This window comes from Filobasidium floriforme, assembly GCF_021052385.1.
Source record: "Filobasidium floriforme strain CBS 6241 chromosome Unknown HD553scaffold_1, whole genome shotgun sequence".
Taxonomy (NCBI): domain Eukaryota; kingdom Fungi; phylum Basidiomycota; class Tremellomycetes; order Filobasidiales; family Filobasidiaceae; genus Filobasidium; species Filobasidium floriforme.
This window is the reverse complement of record NW_025763622.1, coordinates 797,503-820,921: the sequence shown is the minus strand read 5'-3', so window position 1 is coordinate 820,921 and position 23,419 is coordinate 797,503. Positions and strand designations below refer to the sequence as shown.

Sequence of the window (23,419 nt, the reverse complement as noted above, 5' to 3'; positions counted from 1 at the left end):
TTCTTCAGATCGTATGCAAGATCGATGGCATGCAGACGCGATCTCAAACAGTCCATCCACTGTTTGTGAAGGTCCACCACTGCCCACTTTGCTTCCAGCTTGCCTTGCTCAGCGTATTCTGTCAGAGTGCGGGAGAAAGGCTCAAATTTTTTAGCCAAGAATGTCAGATATCCAAAGCTCAGAAACTGGCCCAAACCAGGGTCATTGGTCAGACGATCGTGGAAGTCGGCGATTAGCTTTGGCAGCTCATCGCCGCTCTCCAATATGTTTGATAACCTGAAAAGGTACGGTCTACAAGCTGTGACGAATTCCTTCAAGCCGTTGAGCTTCGATGTTTTGTCCGAGATCCGGATGGCCCCATCCAATCGGACTTCGACAGGAGGTTGTCTCTCCCGGCTTGATATGCGGACCCAGAAGACTATCCCATGATTTTGGCGGACACGCGCGTCTGACATGACCGTTACGTTGTCCAGGTTGACATTGAGATCCATTTTCGGCTTGGATTTAGTTCGAGCTCTCGACGATCGGCTCGATGGTGGCTGGGTCGTTAAGGACGATGTCGACGCTGTCGTCAGCATGCTGGTAGGAACCCTGGCGGCGAGCGCAGGAGTTGAACGCCGCTCCCAGTCGGAAGACGACCACTCATTGCATAAGAATGGCTGACTCAATGACATCGAGTGCGAGGGGACCTCGGGCACGCATGGCCACCACTGCGCAGCACCTAACGCTGGTATCGGAACCGGGGCCATCGATGGCTGCCCGTTACAAAGACCGGGACCTGAAACCTGATCGACCGTTGTCGTCATACCTGTGTTAGCGACGAACGCAGCCCCTGCTGGTACGGACCCCGATCTGACATCCTTGCCATGTTGTGTCCCGATTCCTGCGACATGACATCAGCGCCAACACCTGGATTCAAGATCTGGCCGGACGAGCAGGGGTATGCCGAGCCGTGCATCAGGCTACTGTCGAGCTGTGTGCTGGAGCTCGGATTCGACATCACCGGCGACACGCCAGGAAACATCCCTGATTTGCCGTAGACGCTACTCTGGAGGGATCGCCAGCGATTGGAGTGGTCAAAGCCTGTGGAAATGTGACTGCTCATGGTAGAGGAGTCTTCAGTTGTACCATACCATTCAACAGATACCCCGGAGGTACCTTGGCCCCATCGATCGGGAGTCAAGGCGTTGTTGAATCCTCCACTGCTTAAGCTCTGCTGATCAGACATGGAATAGGCATGCGCATGCCCTGAAAGCGAGCCCTTGAAGCTGGGTGAGTAGTGATCAGACGCATCCCAAGAGTTTGATGCGGATCTCTTCCTTCTGGACGATACCATGTGACGTGACGCTGACTAAGTAATGCTCCTGAAGGTTGGGAGGTGTATATGAGAACAGACTGGTTGATCGTGGCGATATGTGATTTATCTAGCTCGGAGCAGTTGTAGGCGGAATATATCGTTCAATCTCCCCACTTCCCCTTCGCCCCCAATTGCAAGACCTATCAGATAGTATCTCTTTCGTCATCTCGTCGTCCTTTGTCAACTATGACGGATGGGGAAATGGCGCATTATGTGCGTCATGTGACTACATGCTGATGCACCTTGACCCAGAGCATTGCGCCATCGAGGATATAAGTGATATTGCGAAAGTTTACAGGCGCGCAACGCGTCCTGCTTGGATTGACGTCGTAAGGAAGCACCTAGCGCTGGATCTCGCATTGTTGTGACATGAATTTTCAGCCTTTATACAGTTTCTCTACTTTACATGTCTTAGGGATAAAACCGTGATGTTGACAGCTAATCCCGGACTTCAGGCCGTAAAATCATTTCATGGACATTCCACTTTGCCTGGAGCTCAAACGCCATATCGATAACCAAAAGATACTGGCCTAACCGCAACATCGTGTCCTTGTGATCCCTGATGATTGTCCACCCTTTATGCAATGTATCGGGTCTGTCCTTCTCCTCCTCGTGATCACGGAACGATTGGTGCATGGCATCGAAACACTTTCGTAGGTCCCGAAGGTAAGCGGCGCTAAGGAAATTACTGAACTCAGCACTGCTGAGCTGGTCATCAAACTTCTTGATCTGCTTTGGAAGCTCATTATCACGGGGCAGAATTTGCGCCATTCTCGGGAGGTATGGAGCGATCTTCTGGAGAGAGTCCTTGAGCTTGGCAAGATTGATAACGTGCATGTGCTGCCGGAACTTGTCAAATGTGACTTCCACCGTTTGCTGTCTTGTGCGGCTTGTGATACGGATCCATCTCTTGTAGGGGTAATACGGCCGGTTCTCAGGATTCGCGTCTTCCAGAATGACCTGAAGATCACCCTTTCCGATCAAGTCAGCGGCCGATAGAGCCCACCAAGGATCGGAAAGGGATGTCAAGAAGGCGGACGGAACGTTCGATTCTTGTGGGATCGATGCGAAAGAGTTCTGCTGACTCATAGCGGGGTGCGTTTCCAACATCCTTGAGGGCCACTCCTGTTGGGCATCCAGGAGCATTGGGGCGGGGTGGGTGATATCATCCCAGTAAGGTAAACCTGCTGAAGAATGTGGATCAAAGGTAGGTCCAGGTGGACAGAACTGGACTGCGCTCTCTTGATTTCGCATTACCGATAGGTTGTCGAACATCGGTCCTGTTTCGATGCCATGCTCAATTCCATGGAATGGGTCCAGCATGATCGGAGGCTGACCACTATGCAAACCTCCCAATTGAACATTTGGACCATAAACGTGGTGTAGATCATTGCTCGGCAGTACACGAGGGACTGCAGCAGGAACCATTCCTTCAGACTGGCTCACTTCGAGACCTTCGTATAGATCTGAGCTGATCACTGTTGATGGACGATAGTAGGCAGGCGCGAAAGCTTCTGTCTCGGGTCCTCCCGTGAATGCATCTGAGATCGGCTCGAAGAAGGATGGCATCGGACCCTGATCGACGACGGTATTCAAAGTCGTATCATGTGGTAGAAAACTAGGCAAGTGTAGTGGCTGCGTGCCGGCCTGGACGGACGAATCGCCCGTCGCATGGGAGGCAAAAGCTGAGACGAAGGAATGCGGTGATTTCGAGCGACTCAGATGCGTCGGGTATTGTTGTTGGAAAAAGTAGTGGCTAAGATCAGTCTCTGTTAATGGAGGCGATTCAGGCCGGTCCATGCTGAGCAAACGGATCGTGTTCCCATGATAGGGCTAGGGGGTCATCCTCTGGCGGCAACTTGAACCACAGAGCTAGGTTCAGAGAGGCGGGAATATATAGTATTACTAGTTTCTTTCACCCATGAGATGGGCGTCAGGTGTTTCCGTGTTTTGTGTTATTAGCGTTTTCATAAGTCGCGTCAGTTATGCCAATTTTCACTAAGTCCATTATTCAATTCTAGAGCCGGCCCTGGGCAAAAATGGATAAAAAGGCAATCGTTATAAGAACAATTGCATAAGTACAAATACAATGATCGAGAACAAAACACACAAACAGAAACATAAAAGAGACCACAAACTACTAAGACTAATACAACTCAACCATCCGACTATATACTACGTTCTTAACCTTCCGTTCCAATCCATATCTAGAATCCTCCAGCAGTACCGTTAATCTTCCAGGATGAGTTGCTCTTGAAAATGCAACATATAGTTGACCGTGTCCAAAGACCGGTGATGAAAGGTCAATCCCTACATTATCAAGAGACTGGCCTTGCGCCTATAATCCACATCAATTCAATCAGCTCTCAACTTTACGTCTTCAATGCACTCGATGTAACTTACTTTGTTAATTGTCAAAGCAAATGCCAACCTGACTGGAAACTGTAATCTCCGGAACGGGACAGGTAAGGTCTTGGTCACGGTGTCCAAGGCTATCCGAGGGATTAATACTGTCTTTCCACGATGATCACCCATTAAGATCCTGGCTTGAAGACACCTTCGTCCAACTTGCAAGAGTAGCAAGCGAGTCCCATTGCAAAGGCCTGCCGCAGCATCAAGGTTCCTCAAAAGAATGATAGGCGCGCCGACCTTCAACCGAAGATCATGCAACGGCAGGCCTGGAATTGTAAGGGAGTTCAAATACTCCGGTGGGAATCCTAATCCGTCGGCCAATTCCTCTCCATCCGTTATTACACAGTCAGCACTCCTCAAACTATGTTCGTTGCCTGGCAGCAGATCCAATACTGCTTGGTTGGCAGCATCAACTGAGTCATTCCGTGCTGCTAAGATGGCCCGCCCGCCAAAGTAATCTGACTGCTGGTCAAGGCTTTGACCTCCAATTTGAGCCACTTGAGGGAATATGTTGCTGATTAGCGCTGGAAGACCTTGAGTTGGGCTCAAAGTCCTTATGTACTGTGGCAACTCGACATGTCCCTCTTCGGTATTTAGTTGCCCTCGTCCAAGCTGCTTGAGCCAATCTGCATATTGAGTCATCATGACCCGCTCCTCCGGTAATAGTCCTTGTGATTGTAATCTCATGTTAGTCTCCAATCGGAGGACACTAACAGCGTTCCAAAGCGTGCTTGAGGGTAGTGTAGCACCAACAATTTCCCCTTCGGTAGCATTAGGTATGATGGGCAGAGTCTGAGCCCAGTCGCCTCCAAAGACGGTTGTAACACCGCCAAAAGGCCTTGGATCATCCCGCAAATCCTGTAATGATCGAGAGACAGCTTCGGCTGTATAGCGATGCTGCATAGGCGCTTCATCCCAGATTATCAGCGAAGCTTGTTTAAACAGTTCTGCTAGTTCACCCTGTTTGCTGATTGATAGCACCGTGTCGCTTCCACATTCAAGAGGAATCTTGAAGCGAGAATGAGCCGTCCGTCCACCTCGAAGTAGTAGCGCTGCAATACCTGAGCTAGCGACTGCCAGGGCTATTCCGTGATTCTGCCTGACACCCGCTAACATTGAATTCTCCACAAATGTCTTTCCCGTTCCACCTGGACCCTGTAAGAAGAATAGCCCGGATTCCCCCTCAACAGCTGTCATAACTGCATCATAAGCAGAACGCTGATCCAGATTGAATGCGGCAAGGGCGAAATCTGTTGCGGCCTGCATTTCAACTTGGTTATAGCTCAATTCCTCCTGAACCAATCTTCCCGCTTCATCAAAGACCGCCTCAGGTGAAGGAACGGGTAATCCCAACTCGGCCAAAGTTTTGTCATGGCGGGAAAAGACTTTCTGCAAGTCCAATAAGCAGAAATCCTTGATCTGCACATCATTAGGATTTGCAATGTGGAACCGGTTGATGAGTTGATGGCGACAGTCGTCTGTAAGACTTGCGAAATGCCTTTCAAAGAGAGCTCCGACTTCTGCTGGTGAATTGTGTAGAACGATCATGGCAAATAGATGGCGCAATTGACTGCCAGTTTGAAAGGTTGCTGCTTCCGTTAAGCAGATATCGAACTCTTCGTCCGATTCCAAGAGACCTCTGGCTATGCAAGCGGCTTTGAATGTGGGATGAATGACCCCATCAAACGTTCTGAGATGTTCCCAAGACTTAGGGCTATGCACTGTGTTTAAGAGGATCCTAAGGTAATACCTTTCGCCCTCCCGAGGTTGAGCAAAGTAAACTCTTCCAATAGAGTAATCTCGCTGGCGTGCCTTCCATTGTTTTTTACCTACATCCCAAACCAAGTGTTCTGGCGCCAGAGGATAAGTAATATTGGCGGTGGTATCAGGGTTGGCAGCGCAGTATTCAAAGAACTTGGTCAGCATGGTACCGGATAGCATGGCGCCATCTTGCATCTAACAACTCAATATGGAATCAGTCTCACAACTTTAGTAATGTATTCAAATCATATAGACTGACTTGAGGTATTCCCGCTTCAGGCTGAAATAGGACTTGCTGTTGATTCGGCAAGTGGACTTGTAATCGCATGACTGGTGGAGAATGCTTATGCATGTTATTACTGAGCAGCCGCCACATGGCTTCAGGTGGTGAGACATAGCGGCTGTCAACATATTCCCTCGTTTCATCCCTTGGCTGAGGTTCCTCTACGGGTCCCATTGTGACGGTAATCCGATCATGCCCTTTGTAGACATATTTGTAGATGTATTTTACGCAATGGATTCCTGTTGTTACCTCGACGTTGATATGACAGTTGAAACGTCTGCTGAGGTAAGGGCTATAGGGCACAACAGTGTCGTTGCGTAGTTCAAATTCCCTACCGCCTGCCATGGTCCGTTTAACAGATCTTCCGTTGTTGCGCCGTCGGTAATGAGGGTATCCGTCCTCGGCCATAAGAGTCTCGTCCCGGAAACTCTTTGGGTACTTTTTAGTACATTTTCCATCTTTCATGCAAGGTGCTGAAGGATATTCCAGGCCACACGGACCGTGTAACATGCAAGAGGCCACTACTGCGTGTCCTACGGGATCCGTCTCAGGGTCAGGTAATTCGGCACAGACCAACCTATCAACATCTTCCGTGGTCCTTGGACGGTCTGTTTGATCCATAATGAGAAGAGTGTGCGCATGCGGCAGGCCGCGCTTTTGAAACTCAATCACTTGCACATATCCAATGCACCTTCCCAATACGCCTTGCTTCAAGATCTCTTGATTGATTGCGTCCAGTTTCAGGGCAAAGACCCTGGCAACCAAATCAGGTCGGTCGGTAGCTGTCTGACCTGGTAACAGTTCCCGTTGTATTTCCTCCCACCGAGAATTACAAGTGATAGTAATGAAGAGGCTAGGTGCACCTAATTTACGCACCAACGCCATTGCATCCTGAAAGAGTTGAGCCATGTGACGATTACCACCAACGAATGAGGATGGCAGGATGACCTGCCGGCCAATATGTTCAGCAGATAAGCCAGTGTTGACCGCGTCTGCTAAACCTTGATAGGTTTCTGCTCGAATAGTTGCTTGATTTGTCCGAACAAAACGTAGTCGGTTGGCCTCAACCGTAACCCACATGTCCAGGGTATATTCCTGAAACAGTCTGCCCATATAGAAAAGCACTCCCGTTTGTTGAAGTCGTGTGTGAATGTGCCATTGAAAGAACTGCAGCTGGCTGACACGGGTCGAACCTCCCCGTCCCCGTTGGTCGCGTCCGGTAATCACTTCACCTTCTGAATCTTCACCTCGAATAGCGTCTCCAGCAGTTTGATTGGCAGCGAAAGGAATTCCATCATGCCATCCATCTTCACCGCGGAGGTGAATTAGAGGGTAACGCAATGGGAAATACATGCGGCTCAGTTCATTCAATCGTTTGAGGAATCCACCCTTGTATTGGATCACAATATCTCTGCCGTATCCTGCAGATTCATCGTCGTTGGGCATGACCAAGGCGACTTCACTGATGGTGGGCAAGTTGTAGCGCCGCACATCAGTTCCTTCCTTCTGTACAGCTCGGAGCCTGAAGGCTAGTGCGTCTGGCTGAGCCTGATACCGATCAGCGGCACTTTTGAAGGTCCGAGCGTAAGGATTATTGGTATTAAGCCATGATTGTAATTGCCTGATGATTTCCTGCTGTATTCCCGTTCCACCGAAATGATCCATCCGCTGTGTGACTGCAGAGTCATCATCCAAAGTATAGATCTGAGCAAAGCGCGCCGGCTGTTGAGGATCTGGTAAGATCGAGCCAATTTTGTGTACTAACTCTCCGCTGATGCGAAGATTATAGATCCCCTGCGGTCCCCAAGTAGTGGCGTCTGCGTTGATCCCTAGCGATGTGAAGGACAGGACGTTATTGATGTGCCTCAGGTTCTCTATGAAAGCGTTCGACTGAGGATGATCCCTCTTGAGCAATGAGTCAAGTAAAGGGAAGTCGACATTGACACCGATCGATGGTAAGATCACTTTTCCCGATGTGCAGCAGTTGCCAAATTTTGGATTTCGTTTGCTTGATCTGGTGAGGCGTTCCTCGCTGAAGTGTAGAGCATGGCAATGAGGACATTCCACCTCAATACTGCCCAAAGAATGTGATTCATGATTGCCTGCATTCAGTTGCTCAAGCTTGGTGCGATAGTTTCCGTCATCGTGCTGCGCCGCAAGCTCGCGCTCCTCTGCTCGACGCCTTTGCTGACCTTCTGCCCTGTTGGAAGTATTAACAGGCTCATTGAGTTGATTAACTCTTGCTCGTTCCCTTTCCCTGCGACGTTGTTGCCCAAGTTCACGATTCGCAGTTTGGCGCGCTAATCGTTCCTCTGCACTTTCTGCAAGGGCAGCAGAGCGGCTGATACGTTTAGGTGGCATGATGAAGTAGTATATGAGCTGGGACCTGCTCAAGTAAGTGTTGTATAGTGTCTAGTCGAATGTCACCACCGATAGTAATGATAATGTGGCTACAGCGTTTATTTTGTTGTTTCGTTGATTGCGACGTGTTTCACTAATGTGTGATGTCTGAGCCTCAAGGCCAAGTGTTTAATTGGTAGCCGTGGCTATAGGTGAGTTGATAATAGTAATGGCTAATGGCAGTGGTGTTTGCTAATGTACCGTTGGCTGTGTTGTTCGGCAATGTCGTCGTTTTCGCTTATATCGACGTTTTTCGGCTATTAGACCATATAGGGAAGTGTACTATTGCACTTTCTTCCCTATAGGGTTGCAGGGCTGAGGTCCGACGCGACCCAAATACCATTAATCCATAAAAATTAATTTTATATGACATTTTTATAAAACATTTTTACATGGGCTCAGGCTCGTTTTCGACCCAACTGCAACTTTGCCAGCCAAATCGTCTTGATATTGGGTCAAGTTTTGTAACAGTGTTTCGAAACATTTATCGTAGACTCTGCACAACACTCATGAACTGAACATGGATGTAACAACAGCACCAATGCCATTAACGTGTCATAATCGTGAAATGAGCAACTTGCAAACATTAATGACAAACATCGTCATAAATGCTCAGGTTTGTTCAACGTCAGTGCAAAAGCATCAGAAAACAGTTTGAATCCCCTTACAACATATACATGTCCTTATTAGCAAAATTGCGTCGCTGTCAGAATTTTTTAATAATCAAAATGCGCTAATTCAAAAACCAAAATGCGCAAAATGCACCACAAAGGGCAAAAAGGAATTCTCATGTCAGATTTGAACCCAGAACCTGAGGGGTCTGTTACCGGGTAGGCCATGCGCAGGTTGTCTCCATACAACTTGTCTTTTCCGTCCTTTATTATATATATAATTGATGATCGGACAGATAAGCGATTAGCCCGACTCCGACACCTTGTCATCCTTTATGGTGCTTGGATCATGACCGCCAGAAGGTGCCGACTTCAGGCGCAACTGTTCGTAGACCTGGCCCCATCAAACTCCAGCTCCAAATATCCAGGTCGACCGATCATGCCGATCAAGCGCGCGCGCCTCTTTCTCTTTCTCGGCCGCGGCTTCCGATGACTATGACGAATCGATCAAGTCGACTTCTGCCTCTACGAAGTCTCGAGGTCGTCGTCGATGTGATCTCTCTGAAAAACGCTTAGCACAACCATCATGCAGCAAGTCATCTCTGACAGCAGTACAGCTCTCATCTCTCGTCGCCAGCAACTGAAGGCCGCCGGAGAAAGTAGGCGGCTCCTCGTCGGTATCACTGGAGGACCTGGGAGTGGGAAATCCGAGTTGGCCCTGGCGATATGCCGAGAAGTGAACCGTGTCAGCGGGCAAGAGATCTGCCGGGTCGTAGGGATGGACGGATGGCACTTCTCTCGTGCAGAGCTGGACAAGTTCCCGGTAAGTCGAGCTCGTAGCTGAACCGGAAGTTGCAAGCTGACAGCCGTCACTCTTTCCTTAGGATCCGGTCGATGCTCATCAACGCCGAGGTGCACACGATACGTTCGACGCAGTTGCGTATCATAACTTTGTCCGCAGACTACGTGGCAGTTCTGGGGGCGATACGATCCGAGCACCATCCTTTTCTCACTCGCTCAAGGATCCAGTAGCGGACGACATCGTCATCGGTCCGGAACATCAGATCGTCCTGATCGAGGGTCTCTACGTTGCGCTGGATGTCGAGCCATGGGCGAGTGCAGCGCGGTTATTAGATGAACGATGGGTCATCTTGTTGCACGAGCAATTGGCCGAGGAAAGGATATGGAGGAGACACGTCGCTTCGGGAATATGTGACGATGAGAGCACTGCAAGGTCTCGGGCGGTGAACAACGATATACCCAGTAAGCGAGACGAGCTCAAGTCACACCCGCATTCTGTCTCTGACTGACGCTCGAAACGATTCACCTTTCTCAGATGGAAGATTCCTCCTGTCGAGACTAGTCGACACGACCCGTGTCATAGAGTCTGTCGAGGACCCAGTACTCGCACCCAACCTCAACGTCCCTATATCTGCACCAGCACCGAGGAAATCAATACCTGAATCAGCCGCGAACAATCCGGCACTCGTAATAGCCTCGCCTTTTTTCCGGCACGAGATCATCGACAAGGTCATCAGCCAAACTCCCGGAACGGACATGAAGACCACGTTAGCCCTCCTCGCCAGTAAGGTTCGTCTGTGTGAAGATGACCTCGCTGCTACCGCTACCTCCTCAAAATACGACAAGCCTCGCAGCATCGAAAAGCTGCTGGAAGCCAGGATGGCTTACGCGACCTGTTTGATGGAGGACGTCCAGATAGGCAAGGCCGAAGCCGAAGCGCTCAAGCTGCTCGAGTTCGGAAAGGGTATCGAGAGGCAGAACGGCGAGACCGAGTACCCGCATTGGACGATTCAGGTTGCGAGGAAGACTCAGGTGTATGCACTCGATCTGCTCAGAGAGATCGACGAGTCGCTGGGAAAGCAAGGACGAATGAAGAGATGGGACGAGCAGAAGGCCAAACTGCTCGAGCGCACGACGAGGCAAGAGGCATCATCTTCGTGAAATTATCAAGCTTCGCCAGGGGGACAGTAGAGCCCATTTTTAGCATAGACAGATATTATAAGTTTACGTGTATTATCAATGGTTGTAGCGTCAACCAAGGGTATCCGGATTCATGCTAAACATGGCGTTCCATATCGAGTCGTCCCATACCGGTCCAGTGGCGCCTTCTGGGCAGAGTGCGTTCCTGTAAAGCGTCATATGTCAGCAAGACATCCGAGTCAGCTCGTTCAGCATGGCATCACGACTGACCAGTATCGCATGACGTCTAGAGCATCGTTCGGGAAGATCGCCTGGCCATTTTGGGCGCCGGGATTCAGAAGCCAGTTATCGGTCGGTGTGATGCTGGTCTGCTCTCTGATCGGGAAGCTTGCCGTCGCGAACGTCACATTCTCCAATATAGCAGCCAATGCTGTACCGGCCTGATCAAGCGAAAAGACCCGACGTCAGTCTTGGTATGCAGACTCGACTTGTGGTGCATAGCATACCGTCTTCATCGCTTTGAGTTGCCGGAACCAAGTGGCAGTGGCGAGAATGGTCCTTAATTTGCCAAATCAATCAGCTCGATTGAGAAGGAAACGCCCTGGCTCGCTATCAGCGACTCACCCTCGCCACGCTTCGGCTTCGACGTGTGCCGGCTCGCCAACCAGCGAAAGCAACAAGGTCAAGCTGCTCTGATGAGATAGGTACATACAGTACCACTCTTCGGCCCGAGTGGAACCTCGGAGTTGAGCCACCCTGATATACTCGCCCATCTCGCTCAAATTCTCAGCGGCCAAAGAACGACAGATACTGCGGAACGAAGAGAAGGTAGACTTAGATGCAGAATTAACACTCCGGGGGGACGCGACAGACTCACGAGATAGCATCCACTATGGCCGGGTTCAGATGCTTCTCCTTGATTTGGTCAAAAGCCGCAGCCAGCAAGATCGGCCGGAACAAGGTCGCTCGCCAATCTCGAAGCCTCCACAGCAACACGTGCCGCGAGAAGTTGTTTCGAACGGGACCCGTGGGGTAGGTGATGTAGCTTGGCAGCTCCCCGATGACCTGCAAAATCATGCGATCGTACTGCTTGATCTGATCCAACGAGGGCGCCGGCTGAAGCTGAAGGATCGAGGTGTGCACGATCGTCGTTGCTCGAGCCAGCTTGCTGTGCGCTATCAAGGTAGAGTAGAGCGTCTCGCGTGCCACGCCGGGCGGGAGTCTTTCCGACGAGGATGTCAAGTCCTGCATTAATGGCGATATCAGGGCTTGCATTACCGCTTTGCTCAGTCTTGTCTGACTCACCTCGTCGTCAATGTTGCTGGGTAGAGGAATCTGTGATAGATTGACACCACAGAGACCACTGGGCCTGCCAAAGGTCTGCGATGAGAGGATCTACATCAGGATGGTATCAGTGAAACTCTGCCTTGAGCCTGGAGCTTACCTTGGAACAACCAGACTCAAGGAGCGCGATGGACCACCAGACTCGTTTTCGCATCTCGGCTTCGAGGGGTGACATCTTGGCGTGATTGTCATGCACATGGAGGCCCTGCACTCGCGTCGGGAAGCTCAATCAGAAAGGCGATTCCTGAAGCATATGAATAAGGCTTAGCCGACTCACAATACCGATAGCCATCCTGACAGCCGCTCCCCTGTCACAAAAGAGCACACCGTTAATTAGCGAACGATACTTTGCTATGCACTGCATAATTCGACTCACAGGCACAGGTACCCTGCATTCGGCTTGTCGTTCCTCTGCAAGTAATTCGCCAAGATAGCGATAGCCTGTACGAGCTCGACGCTACCGCTCTCCATGATATCATTGTTCAGGATGGCTCGGGCGATGTCGCAGTATGTCTGACCGTGAAAGTCCGATTCTTGGGCGACGCTATCGAGAGCGCCCATGGCAAAGATCTGCGAGGTCGAGACGACCGAGAAAGTCTCAGAAACGATCATGGCGACTGTTGTCGAGATGCTCACCATGTAGATCAAGGCGAGGTAACTATCGTTCTTGGGAAACGGGATCTTTCCCGTCAACGTCGCCCGGACCGTTGGTTCATGAACCATCGGCGTGATCCCATCTAGCATCCGCAAAAAGCACAATCGACTCGGGTCAGCTCTCTCAAGTGCGGAGTTGATCTTCAAGACAGCCACAGGGCCAACGACTCACGGAAATATTCAAAGTAGCTGTCTACGAACGGCATGTACTCTTCCTTTGGCGGCAACGTCCTCGCCCGTGCAACTATCTCGGCGTTGCTCAGTCCCGCGTTATCAGGCACATCGACCGTACCAGGCGAACCCGGTCGACTACCAGACTTGTTGACCGGGTCGAGCCGATCGACATCCAGTCCCAAGGCCGTCCCGTTCGACCCTTTCGGCCCATCCCCAGATCCCTCGATGGGTCCAGGTCCACCGCCCATTCCCGGTCCCGGCATGGTGTTCTCCACATCGATAAAGATCCCTCCTCTCTCCTTGCACAACTTTAGAATCGCGTTCAAGAACGTCACCCCGCTCGACAGTCCCAGGTAAGACGACCCGCTGCCTCCTTTCCGAGTGAACGAGCCTGTTCCATCTAGGTTCTTGTCGATCTGAGGGTCGGGGTGTGTGCTCTGATTCTGAGCCCATTCGGCTGTGCGTGGGGAAGGAGGTGCTGTAGACGGCGCGGTGGTCGGGAGGGAGACGCCAAGGTTGAGCGGGAGCGAGGTATTCGAAGGGAGAGGAGTGGGGAGGGAAATACTGGACGGGTGGAGGTAATTGGGGATCGGGACCGGGGGATCGAGGAGGACATTCGGATGCTGGGAATGCAGCCCCGAGGCCGAGCCCGATCCGTTGTTGAGATTGGGGTCTATACGGTTGCCCGGTAATTGATGTGGCAGCGGTGGAGGGACCATCAACGTCCCCCCACCCAGACCTTCCACGATCCTCGCTCTCATTCCCCTCCCCCTCGCTCCCTGATCCTTCATGACGATCCTCTCCAAGACCTCTGGATCCATCCCCATTCCCTCCCCATCCTCCCCCCTAGGCTCCCCCGTCAACCCAGCCCACAGCCTCTCCCACCTATCCAACTTTTCCTCGAGCTCCGTCATCCGCTTCCTGGTGAGACTGCTCCGGACGATGGTCCGAATGAACCGACATTCGCCGACCCGGTCATCAGCCTTACATCGTTGACAGACCGGGTGAGTCCCATCGCACCCGATCTTGCGGAGACGACAAGGTTCGCAAGCCTTGATCAGGCGAGGTTTCTTGGACAATGAGGAAGATGAGGCGGTCGGCGAGTGCGGACCAGACTGGGGGCCACGGTCTGTCGAGTTGGGGCCATCGTCATCCGAGGTAGACGTAGCGTGCCCGGAACCCCGACGAGAGGAAGAGGCGGTAGGTGGGTCGATGGAGGGGTGGTATAGAGGCACGTTGTTACCCGCCGGATGATTACGGGATGGACCGAGGCTCGAGGCGTTTCCTGATGGGTACCCCGGAGCTCGTTGCTGCTGCAATTGTTGTTGTTGCTGTTGTTGCAGGTACATGGCGTGCTCGTCGGACAGCGAACTCCGTTTACGTTTGACGGCGTTGAACATCTCTTCCTGGAAAGCGATGGAGCGCTGTCGATTACGCTGTTGCTGCTGAGCGTCGGATACGTTTCCGCTGCCTCCGACGGAGGATTCTCGAGAGCTAAACGAGCTGATGTTCGGGTGTGGGTATTGCTGTGAGTGCTGCTGATACGGCATGTCTTGACGACCGAGGTTGAGGTTGAAATTGTTCTGATGGACATCTTGGTGCGAGTTGTTGAATCGATCCTCCTGGATGAACCTGTGCGACCCGTTCGAGTAGTTCCCATTGTTGTACTGGTTTGGCATGCCTCCATTCCCATTGCCGATGCTACTTGTACTACCGTTACTGTTGATGGTGTTGTGGTTATCGAGGTAGGGCGACGATGTCACGCCGCTTTGAGCGAGCATGGACGTTGCAGGAAACGTCAACGAGGATCGTCGGTCGACTCCGCCGCCGTGTTGCTGTTGATGATGATCGCCCGGGATCTGCGGCGAGTACGGGGGAGTATGATATGGATACATGGTTTTGTCGTCGAAAGTGATCGAACGTTGTCCCTTCCATCCGATGAAGAGTGGTGTGCTATCCCTGATTGTCGATGTTGGTAGTCGATGTTCAACTCATATCGAAATCGAATCAAATCGTCGTCACCTCCGTAAACGCTCCAAGCGATAGAACCGGGAAAAGTCACCGAGGGACACACGCCCAGGGAGAGGCACGTGCACTCACGTGATCGATCCTGAAAGGGGGAGGTGGCGTGAGGTGGAAGAGATCCGGCCGCGGCAAAAGAAGAAATGGAACGGTGGCGTTCTTTACGTGATGACCGAAGGGACGACGGGATAGGGCGACGCGCTTTCAAAAGCGATCACATCTCGCGTTTCATGTTCATCATCACCGCGATCACGCCGATCGTCGATGAGAGTCTCTTTCATCAGCTCTCGTTGCGACTTTCCAAAGATCCAATCAGCCAGCAGCCAGGCTTCGATGATCGCCTCGTATGCTATTCCAATCTGATCAGCCTCCACGAAAACCTCATCATCGCCACTCAAAAGTGACTAGGACACTGCTTTCTCATTGCTATCCTATATTTGACGCTCGACGGAGCTGAACACGTTCTGCGTCTGTGAACCATGTCCGTCGCCGCCCCTCGGGAAGCCGACCTCAACAAGGGATGGAAACGAGGTCCAGAAAACTTTGCTTTCGCAGACTCTGATTCTGACGATGACGATGACAACGAGACGGGAGACGGGAATGTCGAGCAAGGAAATAGAGCTGGAGGAGGCAAGATATACGAAAAGACTTTGATGCAAGAGGCAAGTCGGATCGCAACGTTTTGACCCCTATCTCATCGATCTCGGTTCATACCTAATACCTCCACATCAGTTGTCTATCGTTTCTCTTCGCTTCTATCGTTTCTATCGTTTCTACTTTGATTCCTGATCCTAGAAACTCGACGGTCTGAAGAACACGTTCGATACTAACATCAATTTCTTCTTTTCACGTGTCTCCTTCAGTTGGACCTCTCAACCCGGGAGGACCCCGCCAAACCTCCTCCTCCCGTAAAAGTATCCAAGAGACGCAAGCTAGACACAAAGACCGGCACAAAGGCGTCCAACGGTACGAACACCGGGAATGCTTCAAAGCTCAACAACAACCGTAGCAACGGCAATCCACGCGGATGGCAAAGCAACTTGCCTTTTGTGCCCCTGACTCGACCACAAGCCGCATCGGATTCAAGGTCGACGACCAAATCACCATCGGGTCCGATGGACCTAGGACGGACTGATCTGGATAATTCCGGAGTTGCGGGGCCGTCAAGCTCGTCGAGCCTCAATTCGAACTCGACGTGGAACTCGAATCCGAACGGGATGCAGAAGAAGGGGAAGATGAAGGTCCTGGGGCCTAATCATAATACCACAGGTAAGTATCGAGCCATCAAAATCAGTGGGCATCAAAGTACGTTATACGATCTGATATTATGTTATGCGGGATCGTTTCGCTTCATCTCTGGGAAAAAGGAACGAGGAAGACGAGCATCCAACAAAAGATCTCTAGCTTCGCTACCCCTATCCCCCACGCTCCCGCTTTACCTATCCACGATTCGAAGAACAAGAACAGCATGACTAGCAAGACCTCCGATCGCGTTGATAAGGGAAAGGTGCCAGCAGTGCAAGATGCTGGCGGAGCGGGTTCAGGTGCGAGGACAGCTGGAGGCACGAAAGTTACGGATGCCGGCAGTGGTATCACATTTGGGACGTTACGTGAGTGCCTGCCGTCTTCGCCTTTTCGCATCTTTATGCTTCTCGGCGCTCTACCCGGAGATCCGGTCAAGAAGAAGAGGACACTGACTGTAAACTCGAAATGTTATCTATCTTAGCAAACCTGAAGACGGACGCTGCCAAGAAATTCCCCATCGTCATGGGCTTCGAACGACAAAAGACCCTCCCGACGAGACAACCTGCGTCTGCGCTTATCGAGTCTCGTCAAAGGCAAACGGGAAGTTCTGCTACCCTAACCGCGGGAAAGGAAGCGAGAAGCGAGAGTGAAGGAGAGGTCGTTTATATCGGTCATGCGGGGAGACGAAACGGGATGGCTACAAGTGGTCGCGAAACGGCGGGAATAGACGGTCCGACCGGATCGCAAAAGTTGCAGAGGTACAAGCTCGACATGGCCGGAGTGCAAGATCAGACGGCGGGGATTGTGCAGGGAGACGGTCGGGGCCCGGCGTCGGTGGACGAATATCCTGAGGATCAACCGGGTCCGATCTTTGAAACGGTGGAAGACCACGGGAATGCAGCTCCGAGCGCTCACCATATGGACGATTTACGGGAAACTCATCTCGATGAAGCGAGAGGTTGTTCGACGGCTTTCGAGGACATGCAGGTGTCACACAACGACATATATGAAACCCGCCGCATCATTGGGAAGAGAACGCCAATCATCCCCAGGCTCCAAAGCAAAACACCTTCAAATTTTGTCCATGACCTCGAAGCGGAAGGCTTTTATGACCCGCAACCAAATCTTAGAAACCCCTTACCATCTCGTTCCGCCTACAAGAGCCCGCATCATTCCACTCCCAAGCCCACTGCATATCCCGCGACCCCGCGTAGGACAATTGAGCAACATCGCCAGCTTCTGCAAGAGGTGCCTTCTGCTCGACCGGCAGTCCCTGATCATCTCATCGCTCGTCGCGCTTTCGAGGCGGCGAAGGTGAAGAACGGGTCGGAGGAGGAAACTGGAACGGGGACAAGTTACGTTGACGATGAAGAGTTCGGTACGTCCAGCCGCAGTTGGTAGTCACGATCAAACACTGACAATACGTCATGGCATCCAGCTTCAATTGATGAAACCTGGACTACACTTCCCTCGCGGCGATCAAATTCCCTTTCGAAATCGAGCGTACCGATCAAGACCGCCGCCAAGTTCAGCCTTCCTGGTGGTCTTTTCGGAAAGAAGAATCGTCAACCGAATCCAACCCTATTTAGCGGTCCTGCGAACCCCCCTCCTCGTTCGAATGTCCACAAACGATCGTCCAACCTGCCCGGCACTACATCCATTCAGGCTACAACGCGCAAGATCACCATGTTTCACCCGAGCCCCAGACCTGACGCTTTTCAAGAGACGCCTAGCTCACCGAGCCCGTCTCCATCGTTCACGGTCCGACCTTTGCACGCTCAGTATGTGGCCAGCACTATCGAACCCGAAACATCGTTAGGCGAGCTTCCTTTAACGACCCGAATCTCTGCCGTCTTACTTCAGCCGACTTACCTGAATCCTCTCGAACCTGGTCACCTGCGAGTCGATCTCGACTCACTGAAAACCGGATACGCAGATGTGAGGCGCCGCATCGCCGAATCACATCGTGCTTATGCGCGACAACCCGAACTGCCGAACGCGACCGAGGGATACATTGCGACACTATGAAGGACGGAAACTGCTTCATCATTATATTTCATCTTCATTAGCTTACCACATCCAGGAAGATTACAACCAATCTATCGAAAGCTATTTTTAGCACATCACTTGCTCCCTCATTGAGCGCTGCGCAATTGTGCCCTTAACCGGGTCACCTCGCTCTGCAGCGAGTTTAACTCGTCAAGTAGCTGTATTCGCTGAGTTTGCTCACTGTAGTGATGATTGACTGTCAATGACTATACACATCGAGCCAGATATAGATGCGACGTACCGTGCTCTTTCATCGTCTACCCGCTCATCCGAAGCTTTGAGCTGTTTTCGGAGACTCTCTATCTCCCTCTCTAACCTGGCATGCGCTACGCGCTTCTCTTGTTCCATCTCGTCGGCCAGCGTCAACGCCCGTTGAGACAGGATATCGTTGGCTTCTCCCAAGCGTTCTACGTGCTCTTGGTGAGCCGCGAGCTGCTTTTCGAGCTGTTGGTTAGCGCGTCTGGTCTCGAGGACCGCTTCTCGCGCTTCAGACAGCTGTGCTAAACTGCTCATCGCATCATAGAATGTCAGATCAGGCTGAGAGTTTTTTGGTAGTGGTAGAGCTCTAGCTTACAGCTCGGAGCTACCTTCAACGCCAGCAGCTTGCTTCAGGCGCGATTCTAGCATGTCCACTTGCCTATGGTGCAACACGCGCAAGTTCAATATGGCAAACAGAACCGCCTGTTGATAAATCGCGCTCACCTTTGATACGTCTTCAAGTTGGCTTGACCCTCTTCCACAAGCCGTTGCGCCCTAAGCGCGTTGCTCTTCAGCAATTCGCGCTCTTTTCCAGATCGGACCACTCTCTCAACCAGGATTTGACCATCTTCCATCATCAACTTGATTTTGCCAACGATATCTTGAGGACCCGAATAGCGCTCCTCGTTCGGGTGCGGGGAGGAGCTATAGAGCAACCTCAACGCCTCATAGTCGATATCGACCGACGGCGAAACAACCTGATCTTTAAGCTTGTTCGTATTCCTGTCAATTAGCCCGGTTTGCAAGCGAGTGTGAGTAACTGGGAGCAGCGCCCAGATTTGTTCCATCAAGGCGTCTTGAGAGTCTAATTCCCTTCTCAAGGTTTCGATCTTTGCCGCATTATCGTTCGAAGCGGTAATCACAGGGGTGGCTGTCTTTTGCCGTTGTAAAGCGGTCTCGGTCTCGTTCAAAGCCTTTCTAAGGCTCGAGTTTTCGTTCTCCAGAATCATCAGCCTATCCGTCTGGGACTGACAACAGCAGAGAAAACGATCTTCAATTGCTATTTCGAATGGGTTTCGTTACTAGTGCTCACTCTTATCTTGGTCTCCAGCTGTTCGGTCTGTTTGACGCGCACAGTCTCCTCATCCAAAGAACGCCCACCCATCTCGTCGACCTTGGCTCTGAAACCATCCCGTTCTTTAGCCAGTCTAGCCATCTCATCCTCGAACCCTAGGCTGATTTCCCGCATTTCCTCCTTCAGGACTTTGAGTTCCTCATCACGGTCTTTGACGGTGTTCATCAATTTCTTGATACCGTCGGAGATATCTATGACGTTCTCGACCTGTGCGACACCCAAAGCTTGTGCCGCACTAATCTTGGCGGTCTCCCACATGTTCGCCTTCATCTTCCCGTCCTCGGCAGACTCCTTTAATTTCACCTTCTCCTCCGCCCAGCGATCCCGTTCTTCTTTCGCGTGGACAAGTTCGCTCTCCAGTTCTTTCACTCGGCTGCCAGCTTCCGTATCCATCCCGTTGAGCATCTTTTCCAGCTCTTCCCCTCTTCTCCGCTGTTGGCCGATCTCGGCTTCGAGCACAGCACCCTCTTTTCGCTTCATCTTGACCTCTTCTTCTAGGTCCGCCAATGCCCCCTCAAGATCCGAGATTTTCGCATCACGGGCATTGAGCTCAATTTTGAGCATACGGGCTTCTTCCTCGTGTTCCCGAATCCTCTTGCTCCCATTTTCAAGCTGCTGTTGCGCGTTGTCCAGCTTGCTCTCTAGGATCTCCGCCTGTCTGGCAACATCCCTGAGCCCTGCCAGCTCTTCCACCTCCTGAGCCGCTTGCATTGCCCGACCCTCTGCTGATTTCACGACAAATTCCAGACGTCGAACTTCCCATGCCATCACACCCGCCCAATGCTCCATCAGTCTGCGGCGAAGGCCTGACTCTCGATCCCGCAAAACCATCATTTCCTGTTTGGAAACGTTTTCCTCAACTCGAGTCACCTTTTTCAGCTTCGAGCACCAAGACTTACCTTTTCAGCGTCAGCGGCTTTCTGCTCTGCCACTTCGACACTCTCTACCGTCTGCTTTGACATTCTCTTGTTTCCGACGTTCAACTTCGCCAGCGTCTTAGCCGCCGTCAAGATCTTTTGCTCTCTCTGATGCTTGGCGACTTGGCTCGCTAGCCGGGAGCTCAACATGTTCAGCTCCTTCTTCCACTCCTCGACCTCTTCCCATCGGTAAACTGGCATGCCCTGACAGTCCATCGCCGCTTGCCCTGCTAGCAGGGTCATCAGCAGCTCGTTGGGATCTCGATGGAAGCCCGCATCAGACGTTGCAGAAGGCGGTTGAGGTAACTGAGCGGCTCTCGACGTTGTTCGTCGATGACCGCTCTGCCCTGTTCGACTGCCTACACGAGAGGGTCCTCCTACAGCTCCATTCGGCGAGGGAAGCCCTTGTATACCTGCAGGATCGGTCCTACCAGGCTGTGGAGTTTCATAAAAAGAACGTTGAGAGGCCGCACGGTCAAGCGTTACTGGCCCAGGCCGACCATCGCTCGGCATCTGAGGCATCTGAGGCGAGTGACCGAGCGTAGCCCCATGAGAGGGTGATATCGAATGAGCAGAAGGCCGGCGATCCGAATGAGACTCATCGCTGGGTTCCGGGGAGCTTTGTGACTCGGGCGGAAAGGCCCACCCCGAGGTCTTTAGGGCATCTACTCGCCTATCGTGGGCAGCTTCATTTGCCGGAGACTTTGCTCGGAAGAACGCCGCCTTGCTTATCTGTCCCGGTCTCGAAGATGGAGAGTCCGGGAGACTTCGTTGAGGTGATAATGGCGAGTCCATCGTCACCGTAAAAGGTTTAAGAGGAAAGAAATCGAAGGTTCAAAGAAGAAGGAAAAAAGTCGTCGAAGGGTTTCGTGAGTGAGCCGCCTTGAATTGTCGAGCCTGGTCTCAACGCGGCATCATGGTAATGTCGAGGGTGTCTTGTCCGGAGCTATATGGATTGGGCGAAAGTGATAAGATGAGTTAGGTTGAAATCAAGTACAGATGTCCTGTATCGAGAAGGATAGATAGAGTCATACCGAGGTGGCTCGCTCAAAAGAATGGTCTTCGTTCCTGAACGACAACTATACCGGGCCGTTTGTTCCAAGCGACTGAATCTCCGCAATATCAAAAATCGACCGATTTGTTATTGATTTCGCAAATCTAGGTGCGCGCGACATCGATCTATACCCTCTCCTTTGAGCAAAAGCTCCCAAAAAGGGATCATAATCTGAGTTCACTATCAAGATTATCTTTCATATTCTCATTTCATCCCCCTCGATTAGCCTAACAAGCCTAACGTCCACTTAGCCTACCTTATCCTTACTTGTACTAGCTACTAGCCACTAGCCGTCATGAACAACACTGCCGATATCATTGCCAACCTTCAGGCTGTTCTCCAGGCCCTCACAGCGACTCCCCCTACTCCCATCGCTGCTCCAGCCCAGTGTTATAGCGACGCGCGCGTACGCCGGACTCGAGTCGTACCAACTCCGGCGGAGTTGTTCAAGGAGCATATCGTATTGTACCACTTTGTATCAGCATTGTAGTATATAGTCTTTCATCTGTTATTACATCTATATACCCTAGCCCTACGTTCTACATTACTCCCGGATATGTCCTCGCAGGTATACATCGAGCCGGTCTTCCCTGGAGCCTTCTCGACGCCTAACAGAATAACAGATCATCCGAGTTCCCCGGGTAATGACTTGAACGTAGCAACTGGAGAACCGTTGGTGCTGAGCAGCATAGGTTCTCCCTCTCGGCCGGAGGCTCATATTACGGTCACCGGCACCTTCTACCCGAATGGTACTCCGACGGAGACGGTCTTGATGATCGACTCAGGAGCGACCAGTTTGTTTATAGACACCGAATTCGTCGAGCAACACGGATTCGACCTCATTCCTTTAGAACGACCCCGACCACTCCTGGTCATTGATGGGAGAGAGATCTCTTCCGGTGCAGTTACACACCGGGTACAAGCTAGACTACGTATCGGTAGACATACCGAAACGGCGTACTTCTACGTATGTAGCCTCGGAACTTTCACAACGGTGCTCGGCCTACCATGGTTGAAGGAGCACAACCCCCGAATTGACTGGGAAATGAGCGCAGTAGCGTTCGAAGATAAGTGCGTCCAGAACGGATGTACACCAGCAAAAGAAATAGTATACTCCCCCGTGGATTACGAAGCGGAGGAGAAGGAGTTACGTTCGACGGACCGAATCAAAGGAGGGGTCACCGAAGAACTAGTAGTGGCCTACCTCAAGGCCAATGATGAAGAAGAAGAGAGAGTGAGGCGTCCCGACTTATGGGACTGGGACGACAAGCCAGCGGAGAGTTTCCCGGGAGACCTGGACCCTCCCGAATATATGGAGACGTTACGGAAGGTGGTACCGGAGAAGTATCACGCTTTCCTCGGAGCGTTCTCCAAGACCAAGGCCGACGAGTTGCCGGCACATAGAGACTTCGATCACTCGATCGACGTAGAGGAAGGGAAAGTACCCCCCTTCGGAAAACTCTACAACCACTCCGAAAAGGAGAGCGCCGAATTGAAGCGCTGGATCAAGGAGAACCTTGATAAAGGTTTTATCAGGGCTTCGACGTCACCCGCCGCAAGTCCCGTATTGTTTGTCCCGAAGAAGGGAGGAGAGCTCAGGCTCTGTATTGACTATCGGCGTTTGAACGCCATTACCACAAAGGATCGGACCCCGTTACCGCTGATTTCCGAGACGCTCGATAAGTTAACGACAGCAAAGGTCTATACCAAGTTGGACCTCCGAGGAGCGTACAACTTGTTACGAGTAAAGGAAGGGGACGAATGGAAGACAGCTTTCCGTACTAGATACGGACTGTTTGAGTGTCTGGTGATGCCGTTCGGGTTGACGAACGCTCCGGCGACGTTCCAAAGGTGGATGAACC

The 23,419-nt window shown here is 51.7% G+C and overlaps 7 protein-coding genes across 7 annotated transcripts; 2 read left to right on the top strand and 5 right to left on the bottom strand.

The window, feature by feature from the left end:
• Positions 1 to 1,801: 1,801 nt before the first annotated feature.
• On the bottom strand, positions 1,802 to 2,535 carry HD553DRAFT_302594 (uncharacterized protein). The gene has a single exon (XM_046178768.1). The coding sequence runs from the start codon at positions 2,101 to 2,103 to the stop codon at positions 1,888 to 1,890; it is 216 nt and encodes a 71-aa protein (XP_046040146.1). The 5' UTR covers positions 2,104 to 2,535; the 3' UTR covers positions 1,802 to 1,887.
• A 4,964-nt stretch (positions 2,536 to 7,499) lies between these two features.
• On the bottom strand, positions 7,500 to 7,901 carry HD553DRAFT_261054 (uncharacterized protein; the record flags this gene model as incomplete). The annotated part of the gene is made up of 1 exon (XM_046177413.1): positions 7,500 to 7,901. A coding segment is annotated over one exon (402 nt), but the record flags the coding sequence as incomplete, so codon positions are not given.
• Positions 7,902 to 9,410: 1,509 nt separating this feature from the next.
• Positions 9,411 to 10,786, top strand: HD553DRAFT_321179 (P-loop containing nucleoside triphosphate hydrolase protein; the record flags this gene model as incomplete). Its single annotated transcript, XM_046181217.1, has 3 exons — positions 9,411 to 9,647; positions 9,709 to 10,087; positions 10,161 to 10,786. 3 exons carry the CDS (start codon positions 9,411 to 9,413, stop codon positions 10,784 to 10,786), a joined length of 1,242 nt encoding a protein of 413 aa, XP_046040144.1.
• A 443-nt stretch (positions 10,787 to 11,229) lies between these two features.
• HD553DRAFT_266232 (fungal-specific transcription factor domain-containing protein) lies at positions 11,230 to 13,656 on the bottom strand (the record flags this gene model as incomplete). The annotated part of the gene is made up of 10 exons (XM_046177471.1): positions 11,230 to 11,323; positions 11,390 to 11,575; positions 11,643 to 12,010; positions 12,071 to 12,145; positions 12,210 to 12,314; positions 12,387 to 12,417; positions 12,486 to 12,679; positions 12,746 to 12,846; positions 12,936 to 12,994; positions 13,136 to 13,656. 10 exons carry the CDS (start codon positions 13,654 to 13,656, stop codon positions 11,230 to 11,232), a joined length of 1,734 nt encoding a protein of 577 aa, XP_046040143.1.
• A 104-nt stretch (positions 13,657 to 13,760) lies between these two features.
• Positions 13,761 to 14,955, bottom strand: HD553DRAFT_302590 (uncharacterized protein). The gene has a single exon (XM_046178767.1). It carries the CDS (start codon positions 14,628 to 14,630, stop codon positions 13,995 to 13,997), a length of 636 nt encoding a protein of 211 aa, XP_046040142.1. The 5' UTR covers positions 14,631 to 14,955; the 3' UTR covers positions 13,761 to 13,994.
• A 483-nt stretch (positions 14,956 to 15,438) lies between these two features.
• HD553DRAFT_353932 (uncharacterized protein) lies at positions 15,439 to 18,232 on the top strand (the record flags this gene model as incomplete). Its single annotated transcript, XM_046183785.1, has 5 exons — positions 15,439 to 15,561; positions 15,823 to 16,228; positions 16,327 to 16,569; positions 16,686 to 17,582; positions 17,643 to 18,232. 5 exons carry the CDS (start codon positions 15,439 to 15,441, stop codon positions 18,230 to 18,232), a joined length of 2,259 nt encoding a protein of 752 aa, XP_046040141.1.
• A 13-nt stretch (positions 18,233 to 18,245) lies between these two features.
• HD553DRAFT_302587 (Up-regulated during septation-domain-containing protein) lies at positions 18,246 to 21,530 on the bottom strand. The gene is made up of 6 exons (XM_046178766.1): positions 20,486 to 21,530; positions 19,545 to 20,423; positions 18,956 to 19,479; positions 18,828 to 18,890; positions 18,495 to 18,758; positions 18,246 to 18,433 (listed from the first exon to the last, which is right to left on the bottom strand). Exons 1-6 carry the CDS (start codon positions 21,296 to 21,298, stop codon positions 18,340 to 18,342), a joined length of 2,637 nt encoding a protein of 878 aa, XP_046040140.1. The 5' UTR covers positions 21,299 to 21,530; the 3' UTR covers positions 18,246 to 18,339.
• Between the last annotated feature and the right edge of the window lie 1,889 nt (positions 21,531 to 23,419).